Source organism: Bos javanicus, chromosome 5 (assembly GCF_032452875.1).
Source record: "Bos javanicus breed banteng chromosome 5, ARS-OSU_banteng_1.0, whole genome shotgun sequence".
Classification (NCBI taxonomy): Eukaryota; Metazoa; Chordata; class Mammalia; order Artiodactyla; family Bovidae; genus Bos; species Bos javanicus.
In genome coordinates this window covers 69,220,753-69,239,003 of record NC_083872.1, presented here as the reverse complement: position 1 = coordinate 69,239,003, position 18,251 = coordinate 69,220,753, and the positions used below count along the sequence as shown (strand labels likewise).

The following is an 18,251-nucleotide window of genomic DNA, read 5'->3' as shown; positions in this document are numbered from 1 at the left end:
CATCACAGTAGACCCTGTCTGAGCGGGATCCCCTCTCACTTGGAGCAGTGGTCTGAAATTGTTTCAGAGTCCAGAGCCCCGTGAAGTGTTCTAGGCTTCACCTGCTTGTGGGGAGGAGTGGCCCTGTGCTCAGAGCTGCTCTGCTTACATTTCCTTTCTCCACTGGGCTTCTGAGCTGAGATTCTCAGGGGAAGGAGCAGTGTTGTATGGTGTAGACCATCTCTTCTCCCAGAATGGCAGAGCATATTTAGACATCATCCTTCGTCCCTGGGTGTTGGGAAATGACTTGGGAATGGAGATATTGGATTCTAGTCACAGTCCCAGGCAGTTATGAAATTCCTCTGGGCTTCACTTCCCTGAGATAAGAAATAGGGATATGATCCATGTTCCCCAGCTCCCAGAGATGGGATGAGTAACACAGGAACTGGCAGGTATGGAGTCCCTTCAGGAGCAATGCCTCTATGAAAGTAGGGCAGTATTATGTGTGTCTTACTCCCAGTCCGTGGCATGCAGAGATTCAGTTCTTAGGAAGGCGTGGAATGGCTGCAGGTTCTTCTTTGGGTGTGGCTGGAGGAGTGGTAGGCCACAGTTTTGGCCACCTTGGATCATCTACGTAGGGCCACAAGATGGTCCATGCTGCAGAATCATGACCTTGGGCTAACAGGTCTGAGTCCAGCTTGCTCACTGTAGAGATGGAAAACCTGAGGCCCAGGGGAGGGAAGTATGTCCCAGTCACAGAGATCTGGGCAGCACTTACTCAGATGTACTTTATTTCAGGGGAATAATCCTCCAGGCAGAAAGCAGAAAGGAAAATGAAGAGGTAAAGATTTCGTTTGTTTCATTCTGTTGTAGTATGGTGGATGACTTTGGGATTCAGCAGGTTTTTTGGTTTGGTTTTGTTTTGTTTATGTCCTCTGCAGTGGATATGTGCAATAAACAACATCTCCAGACAGATCTACCTGACTGACAACCCAGAGGTAATTCACAGCCACCCCACCTGCATCTCAGCACTTTTCTTAGTGTGAAAGATAAGCGTCCACCTCCTGGACCTGAGTGTGTTTCCTGTGGATTTTTAGGCAGTCGCCATCAAGTTGAATCAGACGGCTCTCCAAGCAGTGACTCCAATTACAAGCTTTGCAAAAAAACAAGAAAGTCCATGCCCCAGGTAACTAAAGGACAAAAGAAAAGTAGCTTTTGTGGAGCCAAACTTTGTATTAGGAATTTCACATGTACTAGAAATTTCATCCTTCCAGATCTGCCAGTTCAGCCCTGTACTACAGAAACAGTAACTCTGACCAGGAAAGGGTAAACACTTTGCTCAGGGTCACACCACAGACGGGGGGCCAAGCCAGGATTCAAAGCTGTCAGCTTTCAACATCAGCATCATTCCTGGGGTCCATGCAGCTTCAGCCTGAGCAAATAGGATGTGCATTGAGTGTCTGCTAGTCAGGAGTTCTCCCCACATTTGTATCAGTATCAACAGTTACGGAACCAAAACAAAAATTTTTTAAATAATTTTAAAAAATCACCTTTTGTGTGTCCATGTTACAGCTGCAGGCCTTATCAGCACATACAGTGGTATTTTCATATGTGCATTTGTTTCACATACGTATTTTTCATATTTTTATTTTTCATAATTGTTGCTTTAACGCCACACTCTTCCATCAATTATTATTGTCTGTTTCAATACATTGGTTGTCTTCCCTTCCTTTACTTGCTGTTGTCATTTATAGTGAGCATTTTCACATGGACAGCTATCCTCTTACTTTGAATGCTGCGTTAGGGTTTATTCTAGGAATGCCACCCTTTATCTAAATGGGATTTTCCATTGGTTAAATAATAGAAGGCTGATTTATCTGTTAAGCTGATTAAAGCATGGTATCAAAGGGTGAGTTAAATCATGAGTGTATCAGGCACCCCAATAGCACGGTAGGAAGAACCCCGTTACGTGTTTTACAGATACTGTCCAGTGATTCCAGAAGAAAGTTGTCAGAAAGCTCAGAGTGATTAAGTAACTTCCCAGGGTCTCAGTGCTGTGCAGTGTGGAGCCAGTGTTCACACAGCCAACACGGGGACATGAGGAGGAAGAACACAAGATAAAACAAGACAGGTTGAGTCCAACTGTGAAAGAATGGCAGCGGAGGACTGCAGGCTTTGAGAAGTGGAGACGCAGTCGGAACGGCATGGGAAGACTGCTTGGTGACCCTAGGAGAGAGTGGGTGGGGTGGGAGAAGAGAAGGGCAGAAGGCCCCATGGGATGTCCTGTGAGGAGAACTTGAGCCAAGGAAACAAAAATGAGGAAGAAGCAACAAGTCTTGAGAACACTCCAGTGCCCTAATTTAAGGATACCAGTTTACACACAAGTAGCGTGCTTATCAGATGGCACCCCACTCCAGTACTCTTGCCTGGAAAATCCCATGGATGGAGGAGCCTGGAAGGCTGTAGTCCATGGGGTCGCTGAGAGTCGGACACAACTGAGCGACTTCACTTTCACTTTTCACTTTCCTGCATTGGAGAAGGAAATGGCAGCCCACTCCAGTGTTATTGCCTGGAGAATCCCAGGGACGGGGGAGCCTGGTGGGCTGCCATCTATGGGGTCGCACAGAGTTGGACACGACTGAAGTGACTTAGCAGCAGCAGCAGCATGCTTATCAAGTGCAACTTTAACGAAAGCACTTTATGAATGGAAACGGAAATACAGATCCAGCCAGTGGGGCTCCTCTCTGAGCCTCGGATTGGGTCAGTGTCTGTCCTCTCTTAGTAATGCCATGAGAGTCTGAGGGGGACAGAGTGGAGAACATGCATTAGGCTGGAGTTAGGAGATGTGGTCTTACCAACAGCTCTGCTCTGAACACAGATAGATGTCCCTGAGTCATCAACACTCCAGGTCTTTGTCCCAACTCTGACATGAAATGAATTAGACCACCTCCGAGACCACCTCTTCCCACTCTTAAAACGCTCTTTCTGGAGTGCCAAAGTTCAGTTAGTGTTAGTAATTAGGTGTGATTGGCTTTCTGAAAAAACAGTTTGCAGCTCAGATTTAGTAACTGATTTTTCTCTTCTGTTATAGAATATGTAAACCACATTCTTAGAAAGGACCCCATAGAAGAATCCCTAGAAAAAAATGACTGTAGCCAACTGGCTGAAATCTGCCCAGAGATTGGAAGGGTGACACACAGCTGCCAGGTGGTCTCTGAGCAGTGGAGGGTGGGGTACTCTCTTAGGGTCAACTCATTAAGGATAAAGGTTTTGATGAGAGTGAGGAATGAAGCAGAGAAACTGTGTTCTTGGAGACAAATTGCTGTTCACTTCGAAGAAAATCTCATGTGTGGCCTTCACTCATTCTGCAGTTACTTATATCTAATATTCATTCATTTATCCTGTTGTTCAACACACGCTTGTTAAATGTCCAGTATGTGGCAAGGCAATGAGCTAGAGCATGAAACTTACAGACTTGTAGGGAAAGACAGGCAAAAGGTAAATTAGTTGAAATACAGGAAAGCACTGTTATGGTAAAGATAAGAATGCTGTCATAAAGAATAAAGAGGAGACCAATTTAGGGGCTGTCTGGGGAGATAGTATTTAAACTGAGAAGAGATGAGAAGTAGCCTCTCTTGCAGAGAGCCAGACATACTGCATTCCCGACATCAGCTGTGGAGGCTGAATGGCAGAGAAGAGCTTGGTGTCTTTTGGGAACTGAAAGGATATCAGTGTAACTAGGTGATGGTCAGCCAAGGGAGGCCAGAGAAGAGATGAGCTTGGGAAGGAGGGAGACAGGGACAGATTGTGAAGGAAGTCAGACTCACACCTTCCTCCAGTGAGTCACCTGTATCACACTCCCCTCTTAAAGACTGCGTTGAACAGCAGGTGTGGTTCTGTCATTCTGGTTACTAAGGCAGTGTGACACTGTGGGGAAGACTCAGTTCCTAATCTAGCTCACCCACCAGATGACCGAGTCCAGTCAGCATTATCAGCTTCTCTAGAGGCCATGGATTCCTCTTCTGTTAACAGTGGAGGTTAAACTAAGTGTCTCTCCTTGTACTGATCATCTACTATTCTATTGTTTCTCTGTCCACTTTCCATTGATTGTGCTCATTTGTCAGATGATACTATAAAATAGTTCCTTACAACATATTAAGTTACTGACACACTTGAGAAATTTGAAATACTGATACACAAACTATCAAATGAATGGAAAGATACTGAGAGTCTTCTTTTGGTTCAAATAATGTAAGAAATCAAAATACTTTTACATTCTTTACCCCTCACAGGCATTTACACAGGCATTTACACTGGGGAGAAAAGGTTATAAACATATGAAAGGTTAAATTACAGCATGCTGACACTGGGAAGAGAACAGACAGGGTCAATCACTGTTCAGACAGTGCTGTACTGTTCTGGCCACAATCCCCAAACCACATGTGTGGGTCCAGTGCTAAGCCCCGGAGGCACACGGAGGTCCAAGACTGTCCTCCTGACTTCCTGAGAAGAAACGCAGGACTGCAGAGGAGGGAGAGGGTCAGGCTGGCTTGCAAGGCCTGGTGGCTGGAGGGTGATCTGAGCTGCTGTTTGCAGTGCAGGAGAGGGTGGGTGAGCAGTGGAACTGAGGCAGAGTTGGCAGGAGGAGCACAGCGGAGGGCGCAGAGGGCGGGGAGAGGGAGGCCCTCAGGAGGAGGAGAGCCAGGTGGTTGACTGCTAGGCCAAAATGTAGTGTTCATTCAGCAAACATTTGTGAGTGCCTACTGTGTACCAAGTGATAAATATGATTTAGCTACAGCTTCTGCCCTCAAAAACCTCTCTTAAAGAGAGAAAGATACAGGAAATTAATAGGTAATAGAAGAAGCAGTCTAGCATCATGTGGAATGTCATGCACAGAACCAGCTGTAGGTAACGGGAATATCTGAGGAATTTTAACTACAGACGTGAATGTCATCTTAAAAGATTTATTGGTAGAGGAAGTTACATCTTCTCCCTTATCTACCTGTAAAAGTCACATAGGCATTCGACATGTATTCATTTGATTGTAAAAACTTAAGGTCAAAAGGCATTAAAAAAAAATTTTTTTTTCAACTTTGTACCCCAGCCAGAACGTGAAAAGTTCAGAGATGGAAAATGACAAGATAGTTCCGAAAGCAACAGTCACTATACCCGAAGCTGAACAACTGATTGCACCTGGAACACCTATTCAGTTTGACATTGTACTTCCTGCTACAGAATTCCTTGATCAGAACAGAGGCGGCAGGTATGGGCTAATAAGGGGGGTTGTTTCTGGGAGAATGTCGTTCCCCTCCTGCCCCCCACCCCCAGAGACCGTCCCCTTCTGGCGTAGAGTTCAGGTGTTAAGCGTTCTTTGAACTGAAGCCCTTGGGATTGTTTTGACTCTGGCTGTCCCCCTAGGCGTACCAACCCCTTTGGTGAAACTGAGGATGCGACATTTCCAGAAGCAGAAGGTAAGTGGGTTGTTTTGTGTGCTTTTTCTTTGCCCCGCACAGAATAATCAGGGCCCTTGAAGTAAGATGTGAAGTCATGTTCCAAAAAGCTTTGACTTGAACTATGAATTGAAATTATGACCCACAGATGTTGTGTGTGAAAACTCATTAGGACACAATGCCGATAGAATAGGTCTAGCGTAAAAACTGAGGGGTGCAAGATTTTCTGCAAGCATTGTACCATTTAGCCACATCCATAACCTTTTTGTAGCTCCTGCAGAGCAATGTTGCTGAATCTAAATCACATTACTGCAAAACAGACTCCAAGAGGATAAAATCCAGATGAGTCATAAATATGCTATTTCAAAAATAACTCATTCTTAAATTTGAAGGTGACATGAAATATGGGGGGGGATAAAAGTTATTTAATTCATTATAATTCAGATTGTTGTCTGATTTACATTCTTGTAAGGTGCATAAGAACATACCCGATAGAGCTAACCTGCTGCCCCACAGAGCTGCAGCTCCCAGCCGGGACAGTTTAGAAGTGCTGGCAAGGCCTTTTTAACACAGCTTCCTGACTGAAGCCACAGAATGTCATTAGAATGAAATGCCACTTATTTAAAAGTAGGACTTGTGAAGAGGCATTCCTCATAGCTTTAGGCAAAAAAATGAAAAATTATGTTATTAAATAGGCTGTGCCTCAGATCTGACTCTCTAGCTGACTTTTCACAGTCCACGTTATTTGTTACTGGTCTATACAGAAAACGTCAAACTTGTAAAAACTATCTTCATATGGGAGTAACCGTTTATATAACATGTCAGTTATATTTTCCTAATTTGTTTTTTCACCATTCAGATATTTTTTAGGGGCTAGGATACTAATAGGGAAGACAAGTGAAGAAAATGTAGGCTTCTTACTTTCAAATGGTAGAAAGGAGAACTATTGTTCTTATAGGAAAAAAAAAGATCTTTCAAACCTTCTTCATGATTTTCCAGCTGTGATTGCTGTTAGTGTTTGTCAGGTTATGTGTCATTATCAAGAAGCAAATACTGTAAGCTCATTAGCATCAAATAAGTTAACAGTTTGAGACCTCCCAGAGTTGATGGAATGTCATCACTGCCTTTCAGTAATAAATGATGTGCATAAATTGAGTGAGATCCAACATCAGGTCTTACTTTCTTCAAATACATTTTCTTCTATAAGAGGATTTTATCAGCAGGCCAAAGTAATGAATGAATGTTCTATTATCTGGAAAAGCTCATTTTCAGAGAAAAGGTAAGATGATATACTAGTGGTCACGTAGAGTTTTAGTGCTAGAAGGACATTCATCTGGTTTCATTTTATAGATGAAGAAAAAGGTGCTTTTCTAGTCTAATGAATAGTTCCAAACAGACAAAATAATAGACAATAGAAGATTCAGAGCTTTGGTGGTTTGTGGTTTATATAATCAGAGTAATGAGAAGTTTTGGCTTTAGAAAGCCCTTCAGAAAGCAAGAAAAACCTGATGTTGGCCTGTCCTCAGACCAGCACGTGGGTCGGCAGGCAGGAAGTGAACATGATCCTGAGCAGAAAATGCTCTCTTGCAGATTCTCTTTTGCAGCAGATGTTTATAGTTCGGTTTTTGGGATCAATGGCAGTCAAAACAGACAACACTACGGAAGTGATTTACGAAGCAATGAGACAAGTATTGGCTGCTCGGGCTATTCATAACATCTTCCGGATGACAGAATCCCATCTGATGGTCACCAGTCAGACTCTGAGGTATGTTGTTTCATTTTCGGACTTTCTTACAGCTTCTAATTCCCTGTTAAGTCACGTCTAATTGTCTAGAACGTTCACAGTAGAATACTTGTTTGATTGGATTAAGTGAAAACACTATTCATGTTTCTGCTTTGCTTTTTATAACACATTTCAATTTCTTAAGATACACTGGCTAAAAGAAGTGCCCTTAAAGACAAAAGCTGGTTTTTTTAGAAACTGGTATTTTTAGAGGTGAGTGAATCCTACCCCACTGTGCATAAAGATGCTGTCATTTGAGTGTTACTCTCTCTCAGAGCTTGCAAATGAAAGGGCTTGTTTTTTCTCTTTCACCTCAGAGTACTGTGTAATAAAAATTTAAAAACTGTGAAAACAGACCATGAGCCTGCCTGAGATAACTAGACCACCACAAGGAAAATCTGGTTAATATTTCTTGGGCTGAAAATAAAGAAGTCAAGCCATATCAACTACATGATTTGGGGTTTCAAGTAATAAGAGCTGTATGAATGATGGCAAACAGTGGTCAAGCTGTGGTTGGCACAGGTTTTATTAAGACCTGCACTGTCCATACTGCAGCTACATGGAACATCTGAAACCTAACTCATCTGAACTGAGAAGTGTACAACACATGCCAATATTTAAGCTCTCATACTATCATACCCACCTCAGGGAGAAAGCAATTGTTATGTTAGTAACATGTCTAGCTGGTAGTATTTTTCATCTATTATATTAATTTCTCTTGCTTTCACTTTTTTCTTGATGCAGCTGCTAGAAGTTTTTGAATTACATGTAAGAAGCTTACATTAAATTTCTATGGGACAGCAGCACTGCTTTAGACCCTTATTCCTGACTCTGGCATTTATTAGTTGTTTGAACTTGAGCAAGTTACTTAACCTTTGTGCCTCAGTTTCTTCAGTTATAAAATGAAAACAACCCTATCCACTCCGCATAGTGTTGTCATGAGGAATGAGTTAATTCATGTAAAACATTTACAGCCATGACTGGCACATAGAAAGGGCTCAATAAATAAATGTTAAGTTTCAAAAAAAGTTAACCAGTACTTCGGCAAAAATCAGAATATAGTTTCTTCCATTTATTAAAATCAGTCCTTTTCATGTGTTACAAACCTACTAAGAATGAGGGTTTTTTTTTTTTTTTTTAACAACTCATTTTAATTGGAGGCTAATTACTTTACAATATTGGGGGGGGGTTTTGCCATACAGCCATGGGTGTACATGTGTCCACCATCCTGAACCCTCTTCCCCATCCTCCCCCACCACCCCTCTGGGTTGTCCCAGAGCACTGGGTTTGAGTGCCCTGCTTCGAGAATGAGGTTCTTATGAATAAAAACTTACATTTATTTAAAGCTTTTCTCCAAGTATGCCCTGGACCTTTCATAGGCATTGGCTCATTATTCTTATAATCAACACCAAAAAGATGAAATTTATGTAAAAGCACTGGGAAAAAACATAGTGCATCAAAGAACACAATCCCAAAAAAAGTGCAAAGACAACACAGAATGGGAGAAAACATTTTCAAATCCTTTATCTAATACACAGAACTCTCACAAATGAACAAAGGAAAAACTCAGTTTAAAAATGGACAAAGGACTATCTATTCCTCCAAAGATAGGTAATTGGCCAAAAGCACATGAAAATATGCTCATGTCATTAGTAACTAACATGTAAATCATATCCAGAACCACTTCATAACCCACTAGGACTATAGATTTAAAAAAAATAGAAAATAGAAGGTGTAAGCAAGTATGTGAAGCAACTGGAACCCACTGCTGGTGGGCATGTAAGATGGTTCAGCCACTGTGGGAAGTAATTTGGCAGTTCCTTTGGAACTTAAACATAGAATTCCATTCCTGGGTTGATAGCCAAGAGAATTTAAAACAAGTGTTCATATAAGAGTACTATACACAATAGCCAAAAGGTAGAGAAATAATTCAATGTCCATCAAAAGATGAATATATAAACAAAATGTGGTATATATGTACAGTGGGATACTACTCAGCCTTAAAAAGGAATGGAGGTTCAAGAGGGAGGGAACGTATGTATACCTATGGCTGATTGATGCTGATGTATGGCAGAAACTAATACAATATTGTAAGCAATTATCCTCCAATTAAAAATAAATTTTAAAAAAGGAATAAAGTTACAACACAGATGAACCTTGTAAAGATTATACTAATTGAAAGACACAAAAAAGCCACAATATTGTATGATCATTTATATGAAATACCCAGAATAGGCAAATCTACAAAGATTAGTGAGAACTGCCAAAAGCTGAGAAGAAAGGAGAATGGGAAGTGACTGCTCTAACGGATGCAGAATTTCCCTCTGAGGTGATGAAGCTGTTGTAGAACTCGATAATGGTGATGCTTGTTCAATCCTGTGATGTGTTAAATATCAAGAATGGTGAATTTGATGTTAGGTGTATTTTGCCACTACATACACACACATCCTTATATGAGAATTCGTATGTTTTTAGAAGTCACACAGAAAATCAGATCTTTAAAAGCAAATACAGGTTACCTGTTATACACAGTAAACTATAAGTTTTAAGTTTCCATTTATAGAAAACTTTTACAAAATACTTTGGTTATCCCAACTTGAGGGAAATTGCTTATGATGTATATTTTAAAAATCATTAAATTCATACTAATGAAGACATAAATTATTATTTAGCTTTGTAGCTTAAAATTCCATGCACATTTTGTTAACCACCTCTTTGAAGTTTACGGAGGTTCTTATCCCAGTTTTACGAAGCAGATGAGAGAAGTCAGGGTGACTTGCATAAGATAAAGTTAGTATCCAGGAATTTAGTCTTGAGCCCTCTGATGATAAACACTGTGCTTTAACAAATGTAAGTGTATATTTTTCAAATTGTTACCATGGGGTGGGAGACAGCTTTGTTGAAATATAATTTTACATACTGTATAATCTACCTATTTGCAGTGTTTTTTAGTATGTACATATTTGTACAACTGTCACCCAGTTTTAGAACATTTTCATCCCCCCCCCCCAAAAAAACTCACACCCATTAGCAGTCACTCCCTTTCCCCTGCAACCTGCTCAGTCCTAGCCACTAATCTGTTTTAACAGATTTTCCTATTCTGGACATTCCATATAAATAGAATTATAACCATCTTTTAACAAAGCAGATAGATATTTCACTTTCACTTATGAAACAGCACATCAGTAATAACTTATATACACAATACTATGTTTTAGAAAGTAGAAACTTGTATCTATAAAATAACAGTAAATTCTCTAAGGTAGTTTTCTCAGACATGGATGATGCTTAAAATCCTTTTAAGAGAGTATCTAGAATACCTTCCTAAAGTTACTCCTCCTACACCCAAACTGACAGTTTGGTTAAATCTAGGAATAGTTCTGTTAGGGAACAGTTCTGTTAAATCCCTTAACTGTTCTCACCTCTACCCCATGTTTTTGAGAAAACTTGTTAAAACTGAGAAGTATATGGTTCTGGTACTTTAAGAGAAACAGGCTGATAGGAATTTCTGAGAAGGCGGCTGCAGAGTATTATCCATCCATGTTAATTTTTCTGGAGAATTATAATGCTGCCTCTTCGGATAAGCACTAAAATACTGTGAAATCCACTATTTGCCATCATCTTCCATTAAAGATGCCCTGAGGTTTAACTGCACAGGTTCGGTCAAGGCAGAAACCAGGGCACTCGCTCCCTTTGGATGGTCCCATGGTGCTCTCACCTTGCCCTCAACCAGACAAAAACATATGAAAATATGTTTTCATATTTAAAGTTTTGTGTGGTTTCCTTCTGAAGTTCTACAAACTCATCTAAGAATATAATTTTATCCAACATTTGTGATATAATGAATCTCTTAAAATTTCAGGTTGATAGATCCCCAGACTCAAGTAACAAGGGCCAATGTAAGTACCCTGCTGCATGCTGACTGTAGTGATTACTCTCTAACTCACCTTTGTGGTCACCGGAAACAGTGTGCACTTAAAAAACTTACTTGCCAGATTAAACGTCACCAGTAGTGTGCACTGTTTTTATGGAAAGTGAAAGTGAAGTCACTCAGTCGTGTCTGACTCTTTGCGACCCCATGGACTATAGCCCACCAGGCTCCTCCGTCCATGGGATTCTCCAGGCAATACTGGAATGGGTTGCCATTTCATTCTCCAGGGGATCTTCCCAACCCAGGGATCGAACCCAGGTCTTCCGCATTGCGGGCAGATGCTTAAACCTCTGAGCCGCCAGGGACCCTAATTCATTTGTTGCATAGTAATAGTCTATTCCTGTTTTTTTCTAGTTTGAACTCACCAGTGTCACCCAGTTTGCTGCTCATCAAGAAAACAAGAGACTGGTTGGCTTTGTGGTCCGCTTGCCTGAATCCACAGGCGGAGAGTCTCTGAGCACATATGTTTTTGAAAGCAACTCAGAAGGCGAAAAGGTCTTGTTATTTTCTTCATCTTAAGATGCCACAAAGGTGGCCAAAATAGCAGCTCAGTTGAGAGAGCATTAGACTGAAGATGCCAAATATTTCAGTCCAGAGATATTTAAAGGGTTATTTTGCACAAACCTCTTCAACATTTAGTTAACTACTCTTCAGGTCCCCACTGAGGAGTTTAAGAATACCTCCTACGAAGGCCCCACTGAAAACTGGAGTAAAACTTCCATATGGAAAGTACCTATCAAGCAAAAAGAGTGAAGAACTTTAATGGTGAAATATAATTGCTTAGGAGAGATTAGGAAAAGTTAAAAAGCAGTTCACCTCAAATTTCTATTTTTAAAAGTTACAATGGAGAAAATCTTTTCTCAGGGAGGAAACCAAGGAAGCAGATGTGAGGAAAGTACATCTAAACCATTCTTTAGTATGAAACTCTGTGGCTGCCTTTGCTACTTAGAATTAATCAAAACGATTCAACCTTCTTTCAGGAAGTATCTGTTAAGCACTGTGTGTATGAACATGCAGTGGCTAAGTATGGTTGAGAGAAAGGAAAAAAGTATCTGGTAAGAATTTTAGACTGTTTAGTAAGGTCAGTTTTCACTTAACATAAAGTGGCAACAGGAGACCAGTACAGGTGGACGCTAGTGTTCCGAAGCCCCATCTGATGAACTTCCTGCAGCCAGATCCTCTGCCTCCGTGGTGATGTGATCAGACTGTGACCTCACTATACTTTCAGAGTCACATTTTCTTCTAAAGTTCTTATCCTTTTCTGCCTTTGCCAAACACTGCTTTTCTTTTTTTGCAGATATGTTATGCTATTAATTTGGGAAAAGAAATCATTGAGGTTCAGAAGGTAAGGTTCATTTTAGTGCTGGCTGAACAACTCAAAAGGTATCTGTATACTTACCTTTCTCTCAAAAAGAAAAGCGATGCTCACTAGGCAGGGTGGCCACGTCTGGGACTTCCTTTTAAGCCTTCTGTGTGCCAGGCATTTGTGATCAGCTAGTTCCTGTCACTGGAAACACGTGGCGTTGCTAACAAATACCACGGCTACAGCCTTGGTGGTTGGCTAGGTTTCCTCTGTTTCAGATTAAAGGACACTCACTAACCAGTATCTGCTGTGTGCTCTAAGGCCTCACTCCCCAGTGTGGTCACAGGCCCAGCAACACTGACTGAGATGTTATCTGGAAACTGTGTGGAAGTGAAGACTCTCAGACCTATCAGTAGTACCCAACTAATTTTTGAGAGCAAATTCTGTGTAAGAAAAATCCTTGCGGTTATAGCAGTGAGCCAGAGACACAGTTCCTGCCCCCAGGGGCTTCTAGTTCAGCACTGCCCAGAACTTTCTGCAGTAACGGAGATGGGCTGTTTAATATGCAGATTGAATGTGGCTAGTGTGACTAAGGAACTGGATTTGAAATTTTTAGTTTTAACTAATGTAAATAGTAACGTGTAGCTAGTGGGTATCACACTTGTGCAGTTCTAATCCATCAGGGAGGGGCAGGCAGGTCAAGGACTAGGACCAACATAATGAAAAAATAAGACTCGCGGCAAGTTTGTATCTTATGGTATGGATCAGAGTTGCCAAACTTTCTATAAAGGGCCGGAAGATAAACCTTTCCAGGCTCACCATCTCTGCTGCCAAACGACTCAACTCTGCTGTTTTAACATAAAAGCAGCCATAGTATGTAAATGAATTGGCATGGCTATATTCCAATAAAACTATAAAAACAAGTGGTGAGCCAAACGGCCATAGCTGGCAATTCTTGGTATAGAGTAAAAGGGAAAAAAAGGAGTTTAAAGACAGCGGTCAGGGCTGTGAAAGAAATTCCTCTCTGGACTCTTTCCACAAAGATGATTCTGAGTTTGCTATGTAAATGGTATTTTGGCTGACAGGTACAACCTTAGCCTAGTTTTTGGGAGAATACAATTGAGGTTTGTTTTTTTTTTAAGAGATGTAAGAAGGTATACCTAAGACAAGAGTCAGAAGAAATGAGGCTAGATTACAGAATATAATGACAACAAAACCAAAGGGGTTTTAAGTGCATTTTAAGTGTTTTCTTTTCTCCTTCTTAAACTCCCGTAACTTCAGGATCCAGAAGCACTGGCTCAATTAATGCTGTCCGTACCACTAACCAATGATGGAAAATATGTACTATTAAACGATCAACCAGATGACAATGATGGAAGTCCAAGTGAAAATAGAGGCGCAGAATCTGAAGCATAACTTCCTTGCGCCTCTGGGTGAAGAGCACCCAGGAAGGAGAGCTACCTCCTTAAGGGTTTTCAACCTCTCTGATACATACAGGCACACCACCTGGTTTCAGAATGCTGACAATCGCTTGTGGAATGTACTCTTGATGCCTTGATACTGAGACTTGGGAGGGAAACAGTAAGAAATGGTTGACAACATACCCATCTACAAATGTTATTTTAGGTGCTTTGTGGTAAGTCCTTCTCTTAGATTGCATTGTTCAGTGCTCAGAATGAAAGCTATGAAAAAAATGCATTGTTCACTTTATTTCAATGTCATCTCTTTTTCAGTATCCTTTAAAAAAAATGGTAAACGTCTAGATTTATAATTTGATAGACACTAAATATTTCCTATTAATATAATCTATTTTTGTATTTTAATGAAACTGTAAGTGCCTGTCATTCGGAAACTGGTCTGTTTATAATCAAGTCTGTCTCATCATTTGACCTAACAGAATTCATTTGTGCAGTCAGGTGATGAGCCCTGTGCTTTGAAGTCCGGGCCGCGAGCACTAGCAGAAGTGCAGGTCTAGTTTTGGTAACTGTTCAAACATCACACGATAAAAAGACGAGCAGATAAGTACCACAAAAGATGTCTGACTTTACAGTGGAACCTTAACGAACCAGCATTTGGAAGTGTATGGGCCTTTAGATACTGTTTTTAGGGGTGGAGCACCATGGACAGTGTACAGCTCCACCAATTTCTATTTCTTCTGAGCCAGACCCTCCTTAAAGAAGGGAACCAATGAATTTTTAAACTCACTTGAAGCACAGCTGGCCATGGGGCTTGGTAGAAAAGTTCCTATTTTCACCCTGACACATAAGTTCCAGACATCCTAGCCCGTTAGGAAATAAGCGTAATGATCTTTAATTGATACAGTGTATTTAATTATAACCAAGTTCAACAGAAATACCACTGTCTTTGTAATAAATTAACCTAGCAATAAACGCTAGCAAATAAAAACTATCATTGTTTCTTTTTCTTTTTGTGATTATTTTCTACAACATCCATGAAAGAAAACTAAAGCTGTTTCTGTAGCTTGAACAGCTAATTAAAAACAAAAAACAAAAACCAAACCCCAGGACATAATGAAATCGCAGCAGAGGGTTATGTATTATGCAAGGTGAGTGGAATAACGTGATCTCAAGGCCAAATTTTTAAAAGGTGCTGCTTTTTAAATGGATTAATAAAACAACTTTTGTAACTCAAAATTAAGAGGTGCCATCAGAAACACAGTGAGCTGGTCAAAACAGTATGAAATTATACACCATAAAATCCTAGCATAACCATAGTCGCTCATAGCTCAGCAAGTTCTGACAAGCTTCAAGAGCCACACCCCCTGAATTCTTGCTTAGAACTGTTCAGGGTGTAAAATAATATATCTACATAATAAAACTCAATAAAAATGGATGTTTTTAATTAAAAAATTTTAATAATGTGTAGCCTATGGAAAGTATGGAAGTTCCTTAAAAGATGAAACAGAGCTACCATATGATCCAGCCATATCAGTCCTGGGTATGTATCCAGTAAAGATGAAAACTAATTTAAAAGATACATGCAGCACTATTTACACAACAGACAACTGGCTTAAAAAGATGTGGCAAACACACAGGCTTGTTACTCGGCCGTAAAAAAGAATGAAATACTGCCACTGGTAGCAACATGGAGGGACCTAGACAGCACTATACTCAGGGAAGTCAAAGAGCCATGTATCACTTGTATGTGGAACCTGGAGAATAATATAAATCTATGTACAAAACAAAAACAGACCAAGGCACAGAAAACATAGAATAAGATACAAAATGAAATACAAAATTAACTGAGCATCTTCCCAGGAGATAGTGGAGGACAGAGGAGCCTGCTGTGCTGTAGTCCATGGGGTCGCAAAGTCACACGACCTAGTGACTGAACAACAAATTCAGCAAACACACATGAGCAAAGATTAGTATCCAGAATATATAAAATATTCCTAAAATTAGTAAGAAAAAAAAATGAAAAAAAAAAAAAAGTCATGGAAACATTTCATAGGAAAAAAAGCTCAAACAGAAATACGTTCAATCATATAAAAATCAAGGAAATTCAAATTAAAACCACAGATATGATATTGACCAGACTGCAGAAATCCAGCTCCTGGCAGGGAATGGGAGTCACCTCACCTGCTTCTGGGATGGGACAACAGCCTGGCATTCTCTTCCAGTGAACCTGCAGGTCCACCGGGCCCTACCGCCAAGGAGGGTCACTTGTGACACACACCCGGGGAAACTCCACACACGTTCCCAGGGACAAGTACAAGGACGATTAGAGCAGCGCTATTCACAGTATCCCGAATTTGGAAATAACGCAGATCTTATCAACAGACCAAGTATCTAGGTATTCATGTAATCCAGGATGAGGGAAATAAAGCTAAATGAACTAGATCTATATACATCAACGTGGATGAATTTCAAAAGTGATACTGAATTAAAGCCTAAGCACACAGAATACATTTATATTAACTTTAAAAAATAACACAAACATCACCATATTATTGTTTAAAATAATGACAGTTGTAACCCTCAAGAAAAACACAGTGCACTGTGGTTCCCTCTGCAGCAGAAAAGGGAACAGAGCAGGAATAATGGGAGCATCCAAGCTCATAACCCACCTGGTGGCTACACAGGCATTCTCTTTTCGATCACTAAATAGTACATACATACTAATAATGCTTTTGCATGTATCTGATTTTTAAATAAAAATTTAAAATTCAGAAACAGTGGGTGACTCCCTTTCTCTCAACTGAAATGTGCATTAATGCATAGGAAAGCCCTCTAAAAAATTCACAAGTGCCAATGTAAATGAAAGGTGGGAGGCAGGAAAATGAGACCTTTTCTTAGGCAGCTGGCCTCACCAAACTGATCTTCCCAGCACTGCCTTTCGTTGTTTGGCCCCGTGTCAGACCACCTTCAGGGAGGGGCAAGACCTGCCTCACGCTGTCAACACTCCACTGAGCTACAGAGTCAAATACAGACTGTTTATCTTCAAACTTTTCAACAGCTAATAATTACATGCCAAGTAAATTTCTGCCAATAGGAACAACCATAGTAATAGCTAGTATTTACAGCAGTTACTGTTTCCTAATAAAGTGGCTTCATACATATTAACTAAATCCTCAATCTATGAATGATATTATTACACCATTTTAGGCCTCAGGAAATGACGCACAAAAAGGTTAGTAAACTTGTAAGCAGCAACTCAGGATTCAAATCCCTCCTGGTTCCAGTATCTATGCTTCTGCTGCATATTAGCACACAGAAAACCAGAGACAAAGCAACCTCCAAATGTTTCAATGCATTCATCTCTGATGATTCTGATATTCAGTAATTACATCAACTTAAAAGTGCACCTTTAATGCCTGATTACCTTTTGTACACATTCTGCAATGTTTACTGTAACACTACCACCTTTATATAAACAGGAGAGTCTGGGTACAGAAGTGTTAACTTTTTGGCCCCCCACATTAATGATAATGACTGCATTACCAGAGAATGTTTCAATACACAAAGATCTTACATTACAAGGTGACTCCAGAATTATGACATCAGATCTACATGGACTGAGAGAGAAATTTCACCTGTTTTCCCCAAGTATGTTCTCCACTCATGGGAACCAGTGCTATTAGGTAAACTAGGTGATAAAGAAGAACCAAACTATTACAATAGAGGAAAATATCTATATACTTGCCCAAATCAACCTTTCCTATAAGAAATTCCTATATAAACAACTCTCATTTGTCATCACCATCTGAGTTCACTGCACAGTTCTATGACTTCACTTAATAGACCCACTTATTCTGGACTCCTTTTTTAAAACTGAAATCTGTGACAATCTAAACTTTTAATTGTCCTAACATCTAAAAACAAACAAACAAAAAAATGTGGCATTAAATCTCATAAGAAAAGGAATACCATCAGTCCGAAACTTCTGCAACTTAAGCTGGATAAAGAACTAAAATTATTAAAACTGGCTAAAGTCCACCATTTATATTTGGCCAGTCCAGCATAAAAAAGTAAGAGGACAACGTATGTGATGGTATTGTCTCACCTTTCCCACAACCTTACAAATTTACCACCTCAGAAGAGAAAAGCACAACATCTTCTCCAGCATAGTGTTTAGAACGCTCTCCTTTATTACGCTGGTCCAGTCCAAGTCATGATTGCAAATGGCACTACAGCACCACAGATTAATCATCCCCTCCCAGGAGTAAGATTTAAAATTATACACTCATTTGGGTTCTTGTATTTGAAAACAGCAAGCAACAGAAAGATTAAAAATATAAAAAGGAAAGAGAACAAAAAGTCCACCTGGACTACACAGAGGAGCCAA

The 18,251-nt window shown here is 40.2% G+C and overlaps 1 protein-coding gene across 3 annotated transcripts in view; it reads left to right on the top strand.

Annotated features, from left to right (window-relative positions):
* APPL2 (adaptor protein, phosphotyrosine interacting with PH domain and leucine zipper 2) overlaps nucleotides 1-14,868 on the top strand; it is a 51,694-nt gene extending 36,826 nt beyond the window's left edge. For 2 of the 3 annotated variants that reach the window (XM_061417172.1, XM_061417173.1), the window contains 10 exons: nucleotides 778-820; nucleotides 921-977; nucleotides 1,077-1,165; nucleotides 5,084-5,242; nucleotides 5,398-5,450; nucleotides 7,020-7,194; nucleotides 11,075-11,111; nucleotides 11,498-11,638; nucleotides 12,441-12,488; nucleotides 13,728-14,868. In XM_061417172.1, the coding sequence (XP_061273156.1) occupies nucleotides 778-820; nucleotides 921-977; nucleotides 1,077-1,165; nucleotides 5,084-5,242; nucleotides 5,398-5,450; nucleotides 7,020-7,194; nucleotides 11,075-11,111; nucleotides 11,498-11,638; nucleotides 12,441-12,488; nucleotides 13,728-13,862 (937 nt within the window). In that variant the 3' untranslated portion in view covers nucleotides 13,863-14,868. The remainder of the gene's footprint in view (nucleotides 1-777; nucleotides 821-920; nucleotides 978-1,076; nucleotides 1,166-5,083; nucleotides 5,243-5,397; nucleotides 5,451-7,019; nucleotides 7,195-11,074; nucleotides 11,112-11,497; nucleotides 11,639-12,440; nucleotides 12,489-13,727) is intronic. The other variant, XM_061417174.1, reaches the window with a different exon arrangement.
* Nucleotides 14,869-18,251: the final 3,383 nt, after the last annotated feature.